We start from the raw sequence: 22,645 nt of genomic DNA, 5'->3' as shown, positions 1-22,645 counted from the left end.
TGAGCCGAGGAGGTCACGCTCTCAGGAGCTGTGACCTCTTCAGCACAGCAAAGTTCAGCTCAGGCAGCCAGGAGTTTGCACAAATCGCACATGTCTGCTCCTGGCTGCCTGACCCGAACATGATGAGTGTCTGTCAGGCTGACCTTTGTTCAGCCTGACTGGCACTCTTCATGAGGGGCATAAGGTGGGGGAGGCGTGGCCCCTCCGCCCTAAAGGACGGGCTGCGCCTGGATTTGAGGATACGTATGTAGAAGTTGTGAGTCCTTAGTGCAGGATGTGGTGGATAAGGATGCAGAAAGGCAGAGTATGTTGCAGTGTGCGCAGAGCTTGTGTGTGTGTGTATGTGTGTGTGAGTGCATTTGCACAGACATTACGCACAGAGATAGTTTGCAAGCAGAATGGTGCATACACGCCGTGTCAGGATATGCTGCTGTGTGTGTGTGTGTGTGTGTGTTCGTTCAGTTGCTCCATGGGTCAGTGGCTGTGGTTAGAGGTAAGATGCAGAGACAGGCAGTGCTTGAAATGGGCCGGTACTGACCGGTACTGAGTAACGGCATTGTTTTATTTTGAGAGGGGGAGTACCTGCTCTTCTCAAGAAAAACGTAATACTTTTAATTGGAGAGTACCGGCACTTCTCCGAAACAAACAGGTACCCTGATACACAGTACCTGCACTTCTATTTTTCCATTTCAGGCACTGGAGACAAGAGTGAGAAGACGCTAAGTATAGTGCTCAGACAGTCTAGGTGTATGGGTGTTAGCACACAGAGGTTGCACTCAGGGTTAAGGGTTGAGTAATAGGAAGTGGGTAAAGACTTGGTTGAGGGATGCGGTAATTGCAGGCAGTGCTAGCTTAGAGAGTGAGTACAATCGGGTGCGTGTTTTGTGCGTATGTGTGTGCATGGTTACACAGGTTAGGTTCACAGGCAGGGAGCAGGGCTACAGGTGCATAGAAGGTAGAAGGGAGGATGTGGAGCTCACAGGAAGTGAGAAATCAAAGGCAGTATGTATTTTCTGTATGTATGTGTGCATGCACAGGTTGTGCTCAGAGGCAGGGCACAGGGATGCCAATGTGCAGCAGTTGTGTGTAGGGATGTGGTGCTCACAGGCATGATGTTGTCTGGTGTGCGCGCACATGGTTGCGGAGGTTGTGCCCATAGGAAGGGTGCATGGGTGCATAGAGTCTAGATGTGGGAATGTGGTGGTCAGAGGCAGCTCAAAGGCAGGGTATAGTGTGTATGTGGTGTAGAGGTGATGGGTGTGGGAATGTGGTGCTCAGAGGCAGCTCAAAGGCAGGGTATAGTATGTATGTGGTGTAGAGGTGATGGGTGTGGGAATGTGGTGCTCAGAGGCAGCTCAAAGGCAGGGTATAGTGTGTATGTGGTGTAGAGGTGATGGGTGTGGGAATGTGGTGCTCAGAGGCAGCTCAAAGGCAGGGTATAGTGTGTATGTGGTGTAGAGGTGATGGGTGTGGGAATGTGGTGCTCAGAGGCAGCTCAAAGGCGGGGTATAGTATGTATGTGGTGTAGAGGTGATGGGTGTGGGAATGTGGTGCTCAGAGGCAGCTCAAAGGCAGGGTATAGTGTGTATGTGGTGTAGAGGTGATGGGTGTGGGAATGTGGTGCTCAGAGGCAGCTCAAAGGCGGGGTATAGTGTGTATGTGGTGTAGAGGTGATGGGTGTGGGAATGTGGTGCTCAGAGGCAGTTTGTAATACCGAGTGTACCCTAAGGAAGGATGTTAAGGGTGGAGGTGCCAACAGGTTATGGCAATAGCGTGCTCACCTTACGACAGGCGTGGGATCATATGCACAGAGTAAGGGTGTGACCTTGGAGTGTGTCGGGACCGGGTGCATTGATGTGCTGCGGGGTATCGCGGGCTCTCTCAGGTTCTCTTTTGCTTCTTTCCAGTCACCGGCTGCGACAGCAGAGCTTGGAGGGGTCGGATGATGGAGGAGGTAAGAGCACCCCTGCTACACATCTTATCACTGGGATTGTTGAAGATGGAACTGCCACTGTGTTGAGGTAGGAGGTGGGGACAGGCATTCTGTCACAGGTTTTGTTGTTTAGCATCAATACTTTCTCTCTCAGCCTGTCTGTGCTCTTTGTCTGTGTTCCTCTTTTTCTTCCCTTCCCTCAACCCACACTCCCACCCCACTTTCTTCGACCACTCCCCTCCTCCCCCAGTCTCAATCTCTCTCTCTTTCAACCATGTTCAAAAGGTCAGAGACACAGTTAAATCCTGGGTAGTCATGAATGATCACTGATAAAGCATGGTGTGTTCAATAACATAGAACGCGGGCGTTGATCTTTACTGTGGATCCTGATGTAGGCGAGGTTTACTGAGCAGCTTCAGCCTTGGTATTGCTGTTTTCCTCGGTGTCACAGGGACCTGCCCATTATTGGTTGCAAAGGTTAGTCAAGATCCCCTTCATCTCCTTGAGTCTTCAGTGACCGCGTCGATTGAACAGTCAGTGCTTTCTCGGGTGCTGGTTGGAGATGGAACTTAGGTACACAACGCATAATTTCCCCAACTAATGAAGATGGTTGACCTGTCACAAGTATTTTGTGCTTCAAAAATACATCTGTAAGACGGTTTTAAATCGAGAATCCTTTTCCATGCTTTGTGGCAAAAGGTTTGTGGGGCTGGTTTTCTGAGCAGTTCGTGTAGTATTCAGGTATTCAGGGTTATTTCTGTGTTTGTTTAAGTTTTCGGTCACTGGTAGGAGAGATGCAGAGAAGCAGGAGGTGCTATCTCAGTCTAGCACAAAGGGCTGTTCACTTTTGAGTCCAGAGTGGCTTAGCAGGCTTGGCTGCAAGTGATGAGCTTGGACATCTAGGCCCATAGCTATGAAAGCCAGAGTTGGCACAGCAGATGGCTTTTTGCAGTCCGTGTTCTTCCTTAGTCCTAACTCCATACCGTTGGCCTTTGGCTCACAGATGGCAGGTGTTGCTAACAAGTGAACTTCAAGAGTCAGTTTCTTGAATATGGCCAACCCTAGCTGGGGCCTTCATTGTCGAGTGGCCTAAGACTATGGCTACCTAGAGGGCAATAAGGTTTCAAGTTCAAGGTCCAATCCAGTCACTGAAAAGCAGTCAAAGTAAACGTCTCCGGGGGCCCTCGTAGTCCCCCAGATATCTTAGTGTCTCAGATCATCATCCAGCTGGGACCGAGGCAGGAAGTGGGGGCTATGGTAGAGATAGTACTCAAAATGTTTTCGTTGGTGTTTGTGTAAGCTTACAAGCCAAAGCCTCCGTTCCAGAGCTGCTCGCTTGGACTTTATAGGTTGTCGTAGAAGTTGCCTTTGAACCAGTGGATCGGCTTCTTCCATTGCCCCTTAGTCTTCAGTCAGGCAGTGCCTGCCACCTCTGGAGGGCAGACAGGTGCTCCCTACCACTACAGGCAACTCTTCAGCCAGCTGGCGGTCACCACCACAAGCCCTGAAGAGGAAGTCAAGGTCCAACATTCCCTGTTATAATGGGTCATAGTGCTCAGAATGTATTTAATTTTGATTAGGGAGGGCTGGACAAAGGTTCAGCTTTAAAGGGCTGGCCGCAGCCTGTTAAGGCTAAAGCTTGATCCACCGATTTGCCCTGCTGCTGGCATACTAGAATTAATATGTCAGAGCTCATTGTTTTTGTTTTAATAGCTCTTTATTGATTTGTAAAGTTGATGGCAGTATTTTTTGTCAACATTTGGCAGTAGTATGTACATTAACATGGACTGATTGTGCATACAGTTTAATCATCACACGGTATGAGCAGCAAATTGTTTTTTTTTTGTTTTGTTTGTTTACATGAGAATATAGGTGCCACGCCGGTGTGCTGACTTCAATTTCTTTTCATGACTTTCTGCGTCAGAACTGTGGACCCACAAAGAAATCTGGCTCTGGTGTGCCAGAACTAGGGCCCTGAAAGGGAAGTCCCTGTCCTTAGAAATCAGTTCACAGAGCGGGAAGGATGGGTGGATCGGTAAGGAATCTGCAACTAGAATATGTCTCTACCAGATAATTCATTACCGAAGGTAAGTAACTTGTTCATCTGATAGAGACTTCTAGCTGCAGATTCCTTACCTTAGAATGGATACCCAAGCAATACCATCACCGAAGGGTGGGTCTGCAAACCAAGATCATACAAGGAAGTCCTGCAGGACCGAACAGGCAAAGTACCTGTCCCTATGTTCTGCCTGTCCAGGCAGTAGTGTTTGGTGAACATGTGCAATGAAGCCCACGTTGCTGCCTGGCAGATGTCTAGGACTGGAACTCCGCAAGCTAACACAGCGGTTGCAGCCGTTACTCTAGTAGAGTGATGGGGCAAACCCTCCAGGGGTTGTTTTTTTAGCAATTAACAATTTTTTTTATGCAGAGAACAACTCATCTAGAAATGGTTCTCTTCTGCACTGCCCGACCTTTCTTCACACTCACATAACCCACAAAGAGTTGATCATCCACTCAGAACTCTTTGGTACAATCAAGATAGAAAGCCAATGCTTGGACACAGAGTCAACAGACGCCACCTAATGGCGTGCAGGGTACTGCTCGAAGAAAAATCACTGGATCCAGACTGACGCTTGGGGGAAATTCTAAGGTAAGGAATCTACAACTAGAATATGTCTCTGCCAGATAATTCATTACCAAAGGTAGGTAACGTGTGCTACTCCACTTGATCAGTTCTCTAAGCCACTATGACACAGTCGGAGCCGCAGGCGTCTTCTACCACATCGCTATGCTCCCTTTCCCCAGAAGCAATGCCAGGTCTATGAATTTGGATGTGTTCTTGGCTTTTGATGGTCTAATGAACCTGCCCAATAAGTGTACTTCGATATTACTGTCTAGGGGGTCTACCTGTAAATTCTGTCAGCACAGAGAGCAAGAAATGCCCAATATGATTGTATGTGGGGCATTCACATAGCATATGTAAAAAAAAAAGAAAATCTGCCTAGTCAGTTTGGCACCTGGTGCACAATTCCTGTCTGATGCTAAGGTTGTGTAGCATGGTTGTCGGCCACAATCACCTGCCTTGGTGGAGCGAGCCCTAGCAGTAAATCTGAAGGATATGGAGTGTTTACTCCCTCCCTCCTTGCGTATCTGTCTCAGTAGGCTTTAATTGTTGGTAGCGACCAAGGGTAGGGGTCTCTCGGTCTCACCCCCGCATTCAGTTCTTGCACGAGGTTCTTGTTGCCTATTATGCTTGTTATAGCCCGTTTTTCTGTATCTGACCCTACTGAAAAGCACCTTGTCATCCAGAGCAGCTGAGCAGCTAAATAGTAGGTCTCAGGGTTGAGTCCACCAATTTCTCCCATCAATGGACTGCATGGCCTTTTCTATCAAGATATGTTTCCTCCTCAGGTCAGTTCTGAAAAAATGGACCTCAAGTCATGGAAAAGGGATTTTTGGTAAGGTCAAGGGAGAGCCATAAGGGAGTTTGGGTGCTGTCTTAATGATAGCCACCCTTCTGAGGGAGGATAGTGGAACCTAAGCCAGAACAGAATAGCCTGTCTGACATTAGTGACTCATTCATGCATGTTTTCTTCTCAGGCCAAGATCAGTATGATAGATCTGGACCCCCAGGCATTTGAAGGTTTCTTGCTCCGATCTTATATATAACTCAGGGAGTTAGGTATCCTCAGTTCTCTAAAGAGGAAACAAACATGACATCTAATTTGATCTTGTGGTCCAAAATGGCTCCAATCTACTCAGCAGTGATATCAGTTGAGACAGGGTGTTTCCTGGTCCCTTAGAAACAACAGTGTGTTGTCTGCATACCACTCCTCCGCATAGTATCTACTCTTAATTTCTACTCCCCAGTCCAGGCCTCTGGATCACAGCAGATATGCTAATGGCTTTAGGGCAAAGGCAAACAGGATAGGGGGTAGAGAGCATCTCTGTCTGGTCCCTCTATATATCTGCCATCTGTCTGAAAATATCTTGCCTGTGTTTACCCTTACAAGTGGTTGCAAGTACAGCGTCCAGATCTATTTCAGTATGTTCCCTTTGAGCCCCATGGTATGTTGCGTCCAGTTGCGGCTCGAAGCACTAATAAGGGGCGGGGTGGGTGCGGCGTGAGGAGGAACTGGTTTGGCAGGGCTAGCGGGGAGGTACATTTCATTATTTTAAAAACGAACCTTCTCTGCCACTGCACTGCTCCTCTTGCTCCCGTCGCTGCTGCAGGCACAGGCTCCCAGCCTGCCCAGCGGCCAATCCTGGCGCTGCTCAGAGCAGCGTGAGGATTGGCTGGGAGCGCCCAGCAATGGTGCTCCCAGGCAGACTGGGAGCCTGTGCAGGCTCTCTGGAGAGAGCCTACTGTGCATGTGTGTTTGGCCGGCTTAAGACGGCCAGCCAAACACACATGCGCTCTGAGGGGGAGTGCTGTGCACGCCCCCTCACTGCTGGTCACCTCCATGGCCCCACCCCTTTCAGAACGAACAGATAATAAACAAAGCCTATTATTCTTTTGTTCTGTAAGGTTTGTATCTTCTGCTGCTGTCGGGGCGATGCCCCTTTGCCCTTACAGAGGAGCCGCCCTGGTTGCATCTGAAACAGGTTTGGCCTTAATAATGATTCAAAGGTGTTCTCTATGTCTCGAGAGGCCACATATGGGGACGCTGGGATGAAGCTAACTTGGTTCATGATATGTAGCAACCTGCGTAGGTTAATGTGAGTTGTGGCCTGGGACAAAGCCAAACTGGTCTGTTTGCACCAACCCAGGCAGGTAAGGTAGCAGTCAACAGGCAATGATCTTTCCTAGTATTGTGCATTCCGGTGTGAGAAGTGATAGTGGTATATGCGATCGGACGTCAAGCAGGACCCATTCCTGTTTAGGTAAGACCATGATTATTGTCTCCCTCATAGACTCCAGGAGCACCCCTACATGTTGTGCCTTGGTATACCTGGTGTGGAGGCGGGCAACTAGGTGTGACTTGTAGGTGCTATAAATCTCGGGTGGTAAGCAATCTATTCCGGGCATTTTCCCTCTGGCCAAGTGATCGATGGCAACTTTGATCTCCTGAACACCTAAGTCTGCGTTAAGGAATAGTGTTAGTTCAGATGTGAAGCTCAAAATGTTGAGAGTTGAGTTATTTGTATGCGTTTACGGGTTGCGGAGACATTGTATATGGTGTGGCCGTAGGCCAGGAATACCTTGTTTATATCTACCTATCTTTATATCTATTTATGTTGTGACAAGCTGGTCTGAGCTTGTCTGTACAGCCCCAATAGGTTTCCATGGGGTTTCCTATCCAGCCCACCCCATGCCCTTCCCCATGTTAGTGTGTCAAGTATTATTTAGAATGTATGCAATGGAGACTCTCCATCAGTGTCTCATACATTTTAGTAAAGTCTAAAAGTTGCAGACTATCTCCTGAGCTTGTTATTGCAGAAATTTCTAGTGTGCAGAACTGTCTTTCAGTTTCTGTGACTTCTCTCATCAGCGTTGTCGTAATACTGCAGGAGGTCTTGATGCACAGATCTCTAATGACTACTTTGAAGGTGTTCTATTACACATTTAGGTGAGAAGCCGTACCTTCGTTCACCCTAAAATATGCATCAGTCGCATCTCCAATTGTAATTCTAAAGGGGGAGTCTAATAGGTCTTCCTGAAGTGTAGTGTTGGTAATAGGGGATTGTGGTCTGAGTCAGTACGACACAGGCATTCTGCGTTTTGTTTGTGGATTATAAGCCTGACAGACCCCCATGAACCTGTCGAGACTTGTGTGAAGTCGGTGTGCACCTGAGTAGTAGAGTATTCACAGCTCCCGTCCAGGACCTCTTCCATAATCATGGACCACTCCTCTGGAACAATTGTCATGTGTGGGGGTGGGGGCAGGAGCCACCCAAATCAACCTGCCCCTGGAAAAGACTGAATATATGGTGCCTCTCCGGCGTTTCTCTAGCGTGTTTAGCTCCAGTGGAGTCAAGTCAAAGCTGAATGTTGATTCCCGCACTGAGGTAGAAGGCGGACAGTTATTTCTCATGGCAGGACGGTAGCAGGTCACAAAAGACAGTGCAGCCTTCCCTTGCAAGGGGGGAGGGTCACTTAGACTAGTGGCCCTCCTCGGGGCATCTTGCTACAAAAGAGCTCTTCTGGGCACGCTTCAGCCCTATCTGCAGAACTCAACTGATAGAATTTACTCTGGAAGGGAGGTGCGTGGATTTGGAAGCCTTTGCTTCAGAAGACCGAATCTACCTGCCCCCGAACGGCCAGTGACAGAGAGAGTATTTCTTGGTGGCGGTAGGATGAGCGCCTTGAGTGTCTGACTCGGCACGGTGGCCTGTAGATCTGCCACTGGTCCGTGGCCCCAGAGAGCACCCGGTGACGCACATTGTAGGGGCGCAAGTCTGCAGGCTGGCTCAGCTCTGCGCCGTCGTCCTTACATCAATTATCTCGTTTTCTTAGTCTTCGCGAGGTTTCTTTCTGTCTCGGTTTCTGTCCCTTCCCCAATTTCCCTCTCCCTTTCTCTCTCGCTCTTTGCAGCCCTCCATCCCGCCGCTGCCGGATTGGATTGCTTTGTTGGGCTTCTGAGAGCTTTGAATATGGTATTTGACAGTCTCGGTTTACCTAAAAAAAAGACTCCTAAAGAGCAAAAAAAGCTGTCTTGAAAGATGATTACAGAAACACGACAGCATCATTTAAAAGTGCCGCGGGCGCTGCTGTGAAAGATGTGGCGGCGGAGGAGGGATTGGGCGAGACGCAATTCTGATTGTTAAATACTTCCCCGGGGCCCTCAGACCTTCCTCCCTGTCCCCCACTGCTCCAGCCGTCATCACACACAGGCCGCCGCCATCTCGAAAACACCGATTGCCAACATCTGTGATCAAAACCGCTTCTCCATCAGCAGCTGCCACCCCCACCCACCCGCAACTTCCAAAGGGCAGCTACTGAGAACCACCACCCGTCACCGAGTGAAGGGGTGTGCAGTAAACACTCCTCTGAAAACCGAAAGCGCGAAAACACCACAGGTTTAATTGGAAGCAAACCTGGCTGGATGCTGCGATATAGGTAGATTCTTACAAGATCAGCTCGTGACTTTGTTCCAGGCAAGGTGAATTACACAGGATCTGTGGATGCGGTGGTTGGGGATAGTTGATTAAACTGATCTGTGCACGAAATGGTTTCTGGGTGGTGGATTAAACATGATCTGTGCACGCAGTGGTTCAGAGATGGTGGGTGATACAAGATCTGGTGCAGTGGTGGATAACAAAGAATCTGTGGTGTCGTGGTCTGGGGTGGTGGTTTAAACAGGATCTGCTGGGCATTGGTCCTTTGAGGTTGACTATACAGGATCTGCCATGGGTGGTAGATTAACAGGATCTGTTGTGCAGTGGTCCTTGAATGGTTCTTGAATGGGGGATGAAACAGGATTTGCCATGCAGTGGTGCTGGAGTGGGGTGTTTAAACTGGAGCTTCTGTGCAGTTGTCTAGAGGTAGTGGATTAAACAAGATCTGTCATTCAGTGGTCCACTAGTGGCAGATTAAACAGGATCTGTCTTGTAGTGGTTCATGTGTGGTGAATTGCACATGATATCCCAATGCAGTGGTCCTGTGGAGGTGGATTACAAAGGATCTGCAGTGCAGTGGTCCATTGGTGTGCATTATATTGGATCTGTAGTGCAATGGTACTTGAATGGTGGATTATACTGGATCTCCCATGTAGTGGTCTTGGGGTAATGGATTAAATCGTTGGTGGAATAAACAGGATCTGCTGTTCAGTGGTCCACTGGAGGTGGATTAAACAGGATCAGTAGTGGCCCAGGTGTGATGGATCATGCACAATATCCTGGTGCAGTGGAACTGTGGTTGTGGTTTACACAGTATTAGTATCTTCTGGTGCAGTGGTCCTGTGGTGGCGGTTTCTGTCGTAGTGCAGTGGTCCATCCCTAACAGTGTTAGAGTTGTATTCAGATTTCGCCCCTGTTGTGTACCTGGGATTATAGATCACTTGGGAGCTCCCCAGCACTGTTGAAACATGACACATTACGCATGAACTGCATCTGTAATGTTCCAGTGGTCGGATAAGGCACTGGACATTGTTGCGTATCAGGGTTTTGGTACCTGCACAAGATATGCTATCATCAATTGTGTTCGGTGGAATACACCCCCCTGGTTTTATAGTGTTCCAGAGTGGTGGATTGAACCAAGCTGTGCCTGTAGTGAGATTATGGTTTAGACTTTTCTGCAGTGGTAGATTGTATAGGACCAGTAATTCAAGTGTTCAGGAGCGGTTAATTGCACTGTGCCTAATCCAGGTGTGTTGAAAAGAGATACATTTGCTACTGCGTTGTTCAAGTGCACTGCATCACAAAGGGGCTGCTCCTACAGAATTCAAACACAGTACATTACACAGCTCGAACCAAAAGTATTCAGGGGTGGCGATCCAAGACATCATATGTATTTATTTCAGACAATTTCATTATTAATGCCCAGCAGGTGTGAGTCTTTACCAGTCAAAGGCCTGCTGGAGCATAGTTTTATGTGCCACGGTTCCTAACTGTGAATGGGTGGTTACTGCATGGGGCACACACTGCTGATCCCACTTAGAATACAAAGCCTTCTCTTGTGCTTAACTCTAGGGACAGGGTGTGGATCTTGAAAATTGAATAGGGATTATTGTTATACCTTAATATCATGGCCAAAATATTGGGGATTAAAATATTGATGTGTGTAGATTTTCTATACCTAAATCTACATATATGTACCTTGACAATATATATATAACATCAAGGTAGGTAGATGAGAAAGAACAGAGTAACTGGCTCTTTTACTTGCTAAGTGTTTGATCCTCACCGATGGAAATCACCCACCCTGCCTATGCTCTGGGCGCACTCCGTGGGTGCCTGGGCCCACTCCGTGGGTGCCTGGGCTCGTTCCATGGGTGCCTGGTGCACTTTGTGGGTGGGTGCCTGGGCGTGCTCTGTGGGTGCCTGGGCTCGTTCCATGGGTGCCTGGGTGCACTTTGTGGGTGGGTGCCTGGGCTCTTTCCATGGGTGCCTGGGCTCTTTCCATGGGTGCCTGGGCTCTTTCCGTGGGTGCCTGGGCTCGTTCCGTGGGTGCCTGGGCTCGTTCCATGGGTGCCTGGGCTCGTTCCATGGGTGCCTGGGCTCTTTCCGTGGGTGCCTGGGCTCTTTCCGTGGGTGCCTGGGCTCGTTCCGTGGGTGCCTGGGCTCGTTCCATGGGTGCCTGGGCTCGTTCCATGGGTGCCTGGGCTCGTTCCATGGGTGCCTGGGTGCACTTTGTGGGTGGGTGCCTGGGCTCTTTCCGTGGGTGCCTGGGCTCTTTCCGTGGGTGCCTGGGCTCGTTCCGTGGGTGCCTGGGCTCGTTCCGTGGGTGCCTGGGCTCGTTCCGTGGGTGCCTGGGCTCGTTCCATGGGTGCCTGGGCTCAAGCTGAAAGTTCTGCCTCGCACCGGGAAGATATTAGGGGCCCGCATAAATAACCTATCTCTGACAATTGGGACATTCTGCTGAGTGAGCCATGGTCTGCCTTGAGGGATGATAATCTCCCCCTTGACGCACCTTCGCCCAGTGCCAAATTGTGATTTTTAGTTTTCCCAGATCTACGGATTATTCTTTGAGCGGTGACGTTTCCCTCCATCAGTGGAAGTAATAAGCACCTCAGTGCTCTATTTGTTTCGGTTTTCCTCACAAAATAGCTCTTTTATTTGCATTTCTGAGGAGTTGTGTCTTTTTTTATTGCTTCTGCAACTATGTGCTCTTTTTCCTCTGTCGTTCTGGTGTGCGCATTCACGCTAACCGCGGCTCCGCGCGCCTCTGTACTATTCGTTATGTTATGATGGATGTGCACTGAGCAACGGTGTGGAAACTGTGATATGTCTACCGATTGCATGCGAGACTGCATGTGAAAAAATATAAAACTGCGTAATAAAAAGATTTAAAAAAAATATCAAGGTAGGTAGATGTGGAGTTGGTAGTGGTAAAAACGATATTCCCCTATGTGCATTTGCCTGCTCGATATTTTGGTCCTCAATATTTCGACTACGGTTTTAAGGTATTGTGACATTCCTTACTTGATATTCCAGACTACTTTCTGGAGAGCAGAGATTTCATGTGAGGAAACTCATTTTTACAGCTTCCGTCTCTTTGATCTTGGTGCTGAGCGCACGCCACAGTGCAATTGTGTGAGGCATGTGTTGGGTAGTATCAAATACCACTTCAGTCCAGGAGCGCTTGCTGCTGAAAAATAAGATTACAAGCAGACTGTGGTGGATGAAACCTCGCTCTCCGTAGAGGACGGTGTACCAGTGAGTTAGGTAACAATAAACGCCCATCATCTATCAATAGCTCCGAGAAACTGCTCAGGGGGGATAATCCTGTTATCTAATGTTACTGTAAGTGGCCTACTGTTGGACAGACATCACTGCTAAAATGTGCTGTGGTATGGAGGATGGAGTCCATCTCTCAAAGGTCTGAGTACTCAAAAGATGCCACTGGTCTTCACTTGCTTCTCCTGCGAAGAAGGAAGGGTGGGGACTGTGTACTGATTCACAGGTTGTGCCATCACTTGGCTGCCAGAGACCCCCTTGGCTTTGCAAAGTACAAACAAAGTTGAAGAAAATCAGTGCTTTAACGCGGAGGGTATACATCGCTTCAGGGCGCTAGACGTGTGCTTCTCTTGTTGTATGTGGCTAAAAGGAGGATAGGGGTACTCAGGGCTGCCCCGGCCTTCATCCGCTTTTCCATAAGGTCTTCATCACCCAACACGTGGCTCTATCTGTGCCCGTTGTGCTGTCCTGCCAGCTGTGCCACTTTGTCTGGTGTCCTAATGTGCCTCCAACTATATCACAGTTTTACCTTCAGACAAAACAAACATTGTACAGGGACAAGGTAGCAAGCATCTCCAGTTTGGGCAAAACTTTTACCAATCAAATTACCTATAAAGCCAAAGTTCATCATTTGCAAAGTGCTCTCCTGCCACACCCTTTGCAATAATTTAGCAAAATACATCACCAGTAAGATAAAAACAGCAAGCCAAACCAACACTGCTGACTTGCACTGTTTTAAAACCTCAACAGAGAGTTACGCTTGGTGAGCCACCTTCAATGGCGGAGAGGGTGGTGGACCAGTGCAGCTAGCAGGGATGTCATCCTCTGGGGCGAAACCCCTTCCAGGACTGTATAAGTTGCTTCTGCTGGTGAAAGATCTGTGCTGGCTGTGTGTGCAATACTTTGCCACATCACCAAAGCCGTAATTAAAGACAGTGGCAGCAAGGAGCTACTTTAGCTCATCGTCAAAGCCATAGTGTAAAGTAAATTGAATAGTGTAACAATTCCCACTATTTCGCAGCTGGATGAAAATAGTAAGAGAAGCCTTATCTATGACTAAAAATACAGGAAAACCTCTCTGGAGTTGACATCTCGTTGTCTTCCGAACCTCCTTTTTTTTTTTTTATTCCCCATCTGTGAACTCCGACTCTCTTCCCAAAAAGGGTGCAGTAAGCCATGACTTCCCCAGCAAACCCCATTTCTAATATTGTGGTGAACCAAAACAGTAAGGTGCTGGCAGTACTACTCTCCGCATTTGTTATGTGTCCTCCGTTCTCCCACAACCTTTACTAGCAGGAATAGCTGAAGACCACTTTCTGTTATTATGGAGCAGCTGGTGTTTTATTGCTGGTATCAGCTGGGCCGAAGCTGTCTTTTTTCTTAGTATGGACAGGCAGAATGTCTTTATTCATTGATCTTATGGAGGGGCTGCAGGCTGTACTCATTGTCAATAGGAAGAGTCGGAAGGCGATAGTCTGTCAGCATGGAGGGGGCTACAGGACACATGCTTTGTCCTTGTAGAGGATTGAAAGTCTATATGCTGTAATTTTATGGAGGGGCTTTAGGCCGTAATCTCTTTTAGTATGAGGGGATTGCAATCCATATTGCTTGTCTCTGTCAATGGTTAGAAGGTCATATCAGTTTTAGTATGGAGGGATGACTGTAAGCAACATTGTCTGTTAGTTTGGAGGGGCTGCAGACTATGGCCCTCATTACGACCCTGGCGGTCGGTGGAAAAGCAGCGGTAAAACAGCAAACAGGCCGGCGGGAAAAAAAAATGGAATTATGACCTCAGCGGTTACCGCCGTGGTCATCCGCCACTTCACCATTCCGACCACCATGGCGGTGATGACCGCTGGGCTGGGGATTTCGGTCTCCAGCCCGGCGGCCGGCACTAGACCTCCAACGGTATCAGGACCCTGCATACCGCCATGGATTTCGGGTGATTGGGAACCGCCATGAGATCCATGGAGGTAGGCACTATCAGTGCCAGGAAATTCCTTCCCTGGCACTGATAGGGGTCTCCCCCACCCCCCACAACCCCCACGAGTCCTTCCCCCACACCCCCTGCCACCCCCCAAAGGTGGCACAACCCGACTCCCCACCCTCACCCCAACATGCACATATACACACCCCTACACCCACACACCCCCAACATGCACCCCTACACGCACACATACATCACGACAACACATACCTGCACACATACAGACATGCACACCGACCGACCCGCACACATTTCCCATACACACAGCACCCCCCGCACGCATACACACACTCACACCCCCCTCTACACACTCACACGCATACCCCCATGCACGCACACAACACACATCACCCCCTCCCCCCTCCCCTAACGGACGATCAACTCACCTTGTCCGTTGGCCCTCCGGGAGGGGACAGGATCCATGGGGGCAGCTCCGCCACCAGCACACCGTCACCAGAACACCGCCACACCGAATCATGGGACATGATTCTGTGGGTGGTGTTCTGTTGACGTGGCAGTGGAGGTTGAGCAGCCTCCACTTTCCCGCCGACCGCCAGTATGGCTGCTGGTGGCTTTCCGTACGGAAAAGGACAGAGGGCTGCCAGCAGTCATAATACGCGGCGCGGAAGACCACCACCACTGGCGGTCTTCAGCACGGCGGTACCTCAGCAGACTTGCAAAAAGACCGCTGAGGTCGTAATGAGGGCCTATATTCTTTGTTAGTAGGGAGGAGCTGGAAACTATGGGCCTGATATAGAGTTTGGCGGAAGGGTATTCTTCGTCACAAACCTGCTGAATATACCGTCTGCTGTATTACAATTCCATTATATCCTATGGGCATTGTAATACGACGGACGGGATATCCGTCACATTTGTGAGGGAGAAACTCAACCCCCAAACTCGAAATCAGGCCCTATATTCTTTGCTAGAAGGGAGGAGCTTCAAAGTATATTATTTGTTAGTAGGGACGAGCTGGAAACTCTATTCTTTGTTAGTAGAAAGGAGCCAGAAACTACATTCTGTTCATATGGAAGAGTTGCAGACCATATTTCTTGTTAGTAGGGAGAAGCTGGAAACTACATTCTGTTAGTGTGCAGGAGCTGCAGACCATGGGCCAGATGTACGTAGCTTTGGGTTTGCAATTTCCTAATAGCAATTTTTTGTAATTCGCTATTGGGAAATCCAGACAGCTATGTACAACAGTGTGTTTTACAGTATTTGCAATTCCCAGTGGGTCGCAATTAACCTACCTTATTATTATTCATGAGGTAGGTCCCAATTTGCGACCCATTGGGAATTGCTATAAACACAGGAATAGTGGCCTGCAGCATGCCATTATGTCTGTGTTTGCTTTTTAAATAAAGCAAGTTTTTTTTTCTTAATTCAGCCTGTTTTCCTTAAAGGAAAACGGGAACCATTTCAAAAAGAAAACTGCAGAGTTCTCTTTACATTTTTTTAAGAGCAGGCATTGGTCCGTGGGACCACTGCCTGCTCTTAAAAATAGTTTGCGCTCACATTCACAAAGGAGAAGGGAGACCCCTTCCCATTTGCGAATGGGTTTCCACCAAGTTGAAGTTGGTGGTAAACTGCAAATGTTTTGTGACGGCATTTCGGACGCAAAATATTGTGACATGCCAGAGCAAGTCACTATTAGGAAGGGGCGCCCTTCTTATTACTGAATCACAAACCCTATTTTGCAATTAGGTAATAGGTTACCGAATTGCAAAATAGGGTTTCAACATAAAAAATTGCTTTTTTGCAGTCGTTTGTGAGCACAAAAAAGCTACGTGCGTTTGGCCCAATATTCTTTGTTAGTAGGGAGAAGCTGGAAACTATATTCTGTTAGCGTGGAGGAGCTGCAGAGAGTATCCTTTATTAGTAAGAAGAGCAGGAAACTATATTATGTTAGGGTATACTTTATTAGTAGAGTGGAACTGTAAACTATATTCTGTTAGTGTGGAGGAGCTGCAGAGAGTATCCTTTATTAGTAAGAAGAGCAGGAAACTATATTCTGTTAGTGTGGAGGAGCTGCAGAGAGTATACTTTATTAGTAGAGTGGAACTGGAAACTATATTCTGTTAGCGTGGAGGAGCTGCCGAGAGTATACTTTATTAGTAAGAAGAGCAGGAAACTATATTCTGTTAGCATGGTGGAGGTGTAGAGAGTATTCTTTATTAGTAAATAGAGCTAGAAACGACATTCTGTCCGTGTGGAGGAGCTGCCGAGAGTATACTTTATTAGTAAGAAGAGCAGGAAACTGTATTCTGTTAGCGTGGAGGAGCTGCAGAGAGTATCGTTTATTAGTACAAAGAAGCTAGAAACTATATTCTGTTAGCGTGGAGGAGCTGCAAAGAGTATACTTTATTAGTAAGAAGAGCAGGAAACTATATTCTGTTAGCATGGTGGAGGTGTAGAGAGTATTCTTTATTAGTAAATAGAGCTAGAAACTATATTATGTCAGTGTGGAGGAGCTGCAGAGAGTATCCTTTATTAGTAGAGTGGAACTGGAAACTATATTCTGTTAGTGTGGAGGAGCTGCAGAGAGTATCCTTTATTAGTAAGAAGAGCAGTAAACTATATTCTGTTAGCGTGGAGGAGCTGCCGAGAGTATCCTTTATTAGTAGAGTGGAACTGGAAACTATATTCTGTTAGTGTGGAGGAGCTGCCGAGAGTATACTTTATTAGTAAGAAGAGCAGGAAACTATATTCTGTTAGCATGGTGGAGGTGTAGAGAGTATTCTTTATTAGTAAATAGAGCTAGAGACTATATTCTGTTAGAGTGGAGGAGCTATGGGGAGTATTTTTTATTAGTAGAGAGGAGCTGGAAACTATATTCTGTCAGTGTGGAGGATCTGCAGAGATTATCCTTTATTAGTAAGGAGAATTGGAAACTACATTCTGTTAGTGTGGAGGAGCTGCTGAGAGTATTCTCTACTAGTAAGGAGAGCTGAAAAATATATGCTTTTATTCTGGATGAGCTGCAGACCATACTCTTTGTTAGTAGGGGGGAGCTGAAAACGATATGCTTTTATTGTGGAGGAGCTCCAGAACATATTCTTTGTTAGTAGGGAGAAGGTGGAAACTATATCCTGTTTGTGAGAAGGAGCTGTAGACCATATTCTTTATCATAATGATTGGGTGAATGTCTAATAGTCTGGTAGAGATGAAGGCTGTTTTCTTACTCTGCAGGGGCAGCAGCCAATATTCTATGTTAGCATGGAGAGTTGGAAGGCCCTGTTCGCTGTTAGTGTGGGGGAACATGGACAATTCCTGTCAGCCTGGGGGACATTCAGGCCATACTCTTTATTAGTATGGTGGCACTGTTCTCCATTAGCATCGCTGGGGGATGCAGACCATATCCGTTGTAGATACAAAGAGTTAGTAGGTGATATTCTTTGTTACGATGGAGGGTCGAATGTGATATTCTTTATCTGTCTGGAGGGTCTTGAGGCGATATTTTTTTATTAATATGGAGGGTTGGAAGGTGATATTCTGTGTCAATATGGAGGGCTAAAAGGCCATATTCTTCGTCAGTATGGAGGCGTGAAAGGCAATTGTCTTTGTCGGTATGGAGGGTTGGAACGCGATATTCTTTGTCAGTATGGAGGGTCAGAACTCAGAAGGCGATATTCTGGCAGCAGAGAGGCTTGAAAGGTAATTGTCAGTGTGTAGAGTTGGAAGGGAGTATTCTTTGTCAGCATGGAGGGTCAGAAGGCAATATTCTTTGACACTATGGCGGGTTGGAAGGCAACAGTCCTTGTAAGTATGGAGGGTAGAAAGTCGATATTCTTTGTCAGTTTGCAGGCCTGAAACACAGTGCTTAAGTTGAGCCGGTGGTTTCGGGTGCGGGGCACCGGCACTTATTTTTCTTCCGCGAGCATTAACTGCGAGCAAAAAACATAAATGGGAAAGACGGAGGAAGAGAAAATCGAAAAAGTGTCACAAATCGAGAAAACAGAAAGCTGCAAGAGTGAGCTGAAGGGACAGGGACTGGCTGTAAATGGATTAAAGAGGCCCGAGATGCTTCAGGATTACGCTGCCTCGGTACTCCCCGCTAGCACATTTAAATGCAGCAGCCGAGTGCTTCAGAGAAGCGCTTTGGGAACCGGCACGTTTATATTTACAAATTAAACACTGCTTGAAAGGCAATATTTTGTCAGCCTAGAGGGTAGGAAGGCAATATTTTTTGTCAGTAGTGAAGGTAATATTGTTTGTCAGTAGTGAAGGTCCAAAGGCGACATTCTTGGTTTTTGTGGAGGGCCGGAAGGTCTGTAGTCTCAAATCGTATGAAGGGGCTGTAAGCCACTCTTTCAGTTCGGAGTGACTGCAGTCTGTATTCCATAATTGTGCAATGAATACGGCTGCTTGGATATCTCACCCTATCTCACCTCCTTTTGTTACTTCATGTTTCCAGTGGGAGCAGCTAATAATATGTGGTTGTGCTGCGCTAATTAGTGCCATTTTCCGGTGTTTGCTTCGTGCACCGTTTGATGTCTCCTGAAGTATACCTTCGTCAGTGGGGATGAGCTGCAGCGCACTGGGCGCTTTGTAAAGGCGCGGGATAGAACTGAGGCGCCTCATGAATATGGAGCAGCCAGTGACGCCGAGCGCGGGCCGGCGCGCGCGCCGCTTTATCTTGGATCAGACTATCTTCCCTCGGCCTGTTTAGCATTCGCAGACAGCCGGGCACAAGGGAGCGGTCCCGCCAGAGGACAAATCGCATGTATCTTCAATCGTTAGCTACAATCAAAAATATATACCATAAGAAAGGTTATTCTCCGGTTGTCTATAACTCTGAGGACTGACACAGCCATTCTGACCCTTTCACCTCTAGGGCTGAGGGTGGTGGATACAAACCATGTGCACAGGCCGTCTCCACGGATATTCGGTACTTTCATTTTATGGCAAGGAAGCTTAGGGGGAAAGGCACAAGGCACAAGGTACAGTGCTTTTCTCTATTAGGACTGAATGTTCCCAGGACGTTTGCACTGCAGTACAGAACCAGTCGCCTCTAGGGTAGTGTGGACAATTGGATCCGGCACAGTCGAACGCAGCCTTTCACCTATAGAGTTGTACTAGTAGAGATATGCACAGCCTCTCACCTGCTGGACTGACCGAATGGCACGTGGCACTTGGCAGAAGGACGCAGAACTTGTTTAATTTCCAGGCCTGTGTCAAACTTTTTTCCTAGTTCCTACATTTTTATAGATCACCTATCGGCGTTAAAGATGAGGCAGTTAAGCAGTCTGGGATTAAGAGTGACGGAACATTTCACCTTTTGGACTGAGTGGATAGAATATGCAGGAGATTGGCTGATGAATACAAAGCATTCTACCTCTAGGAATGTCAAACTTTTCCCCAGATCCTGAAGATGTAGGGCTGGCAGCACTAAAGATGGAAAGCGTGAGTGGTCTGGGGATTATGAGAGAGATACAAACCTTTCTCCTTTTGGACTGACTGGAAGGGATTACGAGATAGGCAGAAGGATGCAGGTAATTTCACCTTTTTCACAGATCCTGAATTATCAGGAATAACAGCAGTGTTGGTGTCAAAGGAGAGACTGTTCTCCCAGCTGATCAGAATATGGCTCCTTTCTCTGAAATGAAATGTTTGTCTTCCAACGCCTACCTGATTTCACTATGCAGTATGATTGCACTGGCAAGGCCTTGTTCAAGGCATGCCCTGCAAAGGTTGAGCCAGATTTAGTGTGATACGACTGATGGTCACATAAAAAGATGAAGGTCCAGTCAAGGGATTTCTTTAAAAAGAAGTAACACTTTAATAAACATCTCAAAATGAAAGTAATGGAGAAATGGTAACCAATGGTGAAAGTCTTCCAGGAGATAGTAAGGAATGTGGAGTTCAGGCCTGGACTCTTTTTCACCATCTGCCACCTGTTGGTTCAGGTTTTTCTTGCGTTCCAGGGACGCTGTCAGGCTCAGCGCCACAGTTAGCTTCTGATCTGCCCTTGGCTTGGACAGTGTTTTTAACATGGTAAACTATGTCGCGTCCCAGGGGTCTCGTTCCTCACAGCCCTGGGGAGGCATACTTCAATAGTGCAATCACAGTCTAAGTTTTAGGATCCTCCTTGGTTACAGTCTGTTATTCTGTGTTTTTTTGTGTGAAATATTCCGATATAGTATACCTGAATAGGTATCACTCCCCCCCACCCTATTCCTGCTCGTTGTAGGAAAATGATTATCTGGCTGAGATACTGGGGCTTCTGGAACGCCGCAGGCGTCACCCCCAGGGGTCTGTGCATACTACTGTGCTACTGTGGGCTGATCTCATGATCTACATCTTGCATTCGAAAAATTGCATTGCCCCCTGAGGAATCCCAAACTACAGATGGCTCTAACCTTCCAAGAACTTGTTTCAGCTGGGGAATCGTAGGTGTGCTGACTAGCTGGAAGTCCTAGCTATCCTGTACTTAGGGTCCATAAATCCCACCACTGTAACTTAGAGACACAGGCTACAGGTGACAACAGAGGACTTTATTGCCTTTGGTGGGAGGCCACCTCTCAAACCTACAGAAGGCCATTGTAATCCAGACCTCGATGGGTCATTTTACAGTCAAAGGCAGAACTTGTTGACCTGTTGTTGAGCTAAGGTCTTGGGACATAACAGACTGGTTGGTGCCAGGACCCCAGCAGAGTCCGCCAAGGCTGTTACTGAAGGTTGGTAGACCCTTGGAACACTAAAACCCTTCTTGAATGCTGTGCTAGCTTGAGGTTGGGGAGTATTGGTGGCTGGGGTGTCCACAAAAGGATTTGATGGTGCAGAATCTCACGTCGCTTATTAGAAGGGTCTACTATGTGACCAATAATATGCAGTCATGACACAGTCTTTGGGACATTAATAATTCAATAGTGTTTACACAAGAACAAAGGTACACAAAAGGCGACAAGAACATATGACATCAACACCTGACAGTCCGCTGTGATCTGGACACAGGGGTAGGTTAAGGCATTCCTGTTGAGATCATGGGAGAAGGGGTTATTTGCATGGTAGAGCATTACGTTCCAGAGATCCACAAGTATTTCAATATCCTCGAGACTGCTGGGTTCTGTTTTAGGATTCATAATTCCATTTCTTAGGCAGCCTTTCTTAATCCATAATATCTCCATCTCACTAACTGCACACACATCCCTGAGACGACAATCAGACTATGAATGCCTCCTGTGAGGTTCACAGTGACATGGTTTCAGATTCAGGGTTAACCTATCCTGATTTGTGTCCCCGGTAATCATTGCCTTGTGTCCAGCTTTTTGATAGCCATTGGACCCAGGAATTTTATCTCAGATGTTAGCAGTCTGATTACATCCAACCGCCAAGATGTAATTTATGCCTTCTATCCATTGGCTGTTTTGCTTGGTCAATTACAGGGTCAGATCTGTGACTCTACTTCTGTATTTCCCCCTCCCGCATGTAGAAACAGCCCCAGCAGCCACACCATGGGGAATCAGTTATGGGACCGCCAATACTTCTGTATTTCCCCCTCCTGCGTGTAGAAACAGCCCCAGCAGCCACACCATGGGGAATTAGTTATGGGACCACCAATACTTCTGTATTTCACCCTCCTGCGTGTAGAAACAGCCCCAGCAGCCACACCATGGGGAATTAGTTATGGGACCACCAATGGCCTCATTAATCCCACTTATTACCTGTTTCCATTATGGAGGCACTACTGAACAACTTCACACCATATGTAAAATATTTGGACATACTCATTGCTTACTTTATACTTTGGTCCTAAAGGTCTCCTCTGTGGCTTGCTGGGGTGGGTATAAGATCTGCATTACAGACAGGAAGGAGTTTTCTGGTGGTCTCCTTTCACCATCAGTACCCCCCTTTCCTCAGAAAAGCACTATTAGCAGCCATTTTCCTCTGATGTGTCAGTTGATGCACATAGCCCTTTCTGAAGGGTATATTTGATTCTCATACATTTCCTACTACACACTTGAGGTGCGTAAAATGGTTCATATTGCAAGGGCTGCAGCTATGGCCATTATTCTGAAATCATACACAGAGGGTTGGTAGAGTTTATTCCTGGAGTACAGCAAACGCTTAAAACATACGGATCGTTATAACCCACCAGGCTGCCCTGGAAGAGGTGATGCTAGCCCACCAGAGTAAAAGTGGGGAACACTTTGAATGTACCCCTTGTATGACAGTTAGCACAATGGCAGCATTAGAGACAGTATTCAGCTGTTCCTCAGATTAGAGCCACTGCATAGGCTACAAAGGGAGAACTTGAGATGGGCCTTGAAATAACACTGAGCTGGGTAGCTGTGCTGAAGAACAATGGACTTTCCTCTCCACAGCCTGATGGGATCAGGAGGTTGTAGGAGTGTTACAGAGCTTTTCACCTCCTGGAGTTAATTGAC

At 47.4% G+C, this 22,645-nt stretch overlaps 1 protein-coding gene across 2 annotated transcripts in view; it reads left to right on the top strand.

Moving 5' to 3' along the window:
- IFT43 (intraflagellar transport 43) overlaps positions 1 to 22,645 on the top strand; it is a 179,244-nt gene that overhangs the window by 121,097 nt on the left and 35,502 nt on the right. For both annotated transcript variants that reach the window (XM_069208441.1, XM_069208442.1), the window contains one exon: positions 1,908 to 1,954. In XM_069208441.1, coding sequence (XP_069064542.1) covers positions 1,908 to 1,954 — 47 coding nt within the window. The remainder of the gene's footprint in view (positions 1 to 1,907; positions 1,955 to 22,645) is intronic.

The sequence above is a fragment of the Pleurodeles waltl genome, chromosome 9 (genome assembly GCF_031143425.1).
Source record: "Pleurodeles waltl isolate 20211129_DDA chromosome 9, aPleWal1.hap1.20221129, whole genome shotgun sequence".
Taxonomy (NCBI): Eukaryota; Metazoa; Chordata; class Amphibia; order Caudata; family Salamandridae; genus Pleurodeles; species Pleurodeles waltl.
Note: the sequence above shows the minus strand (reverse complement) of the source record. Positions and strands in the feature narration are given on the sequence as shown.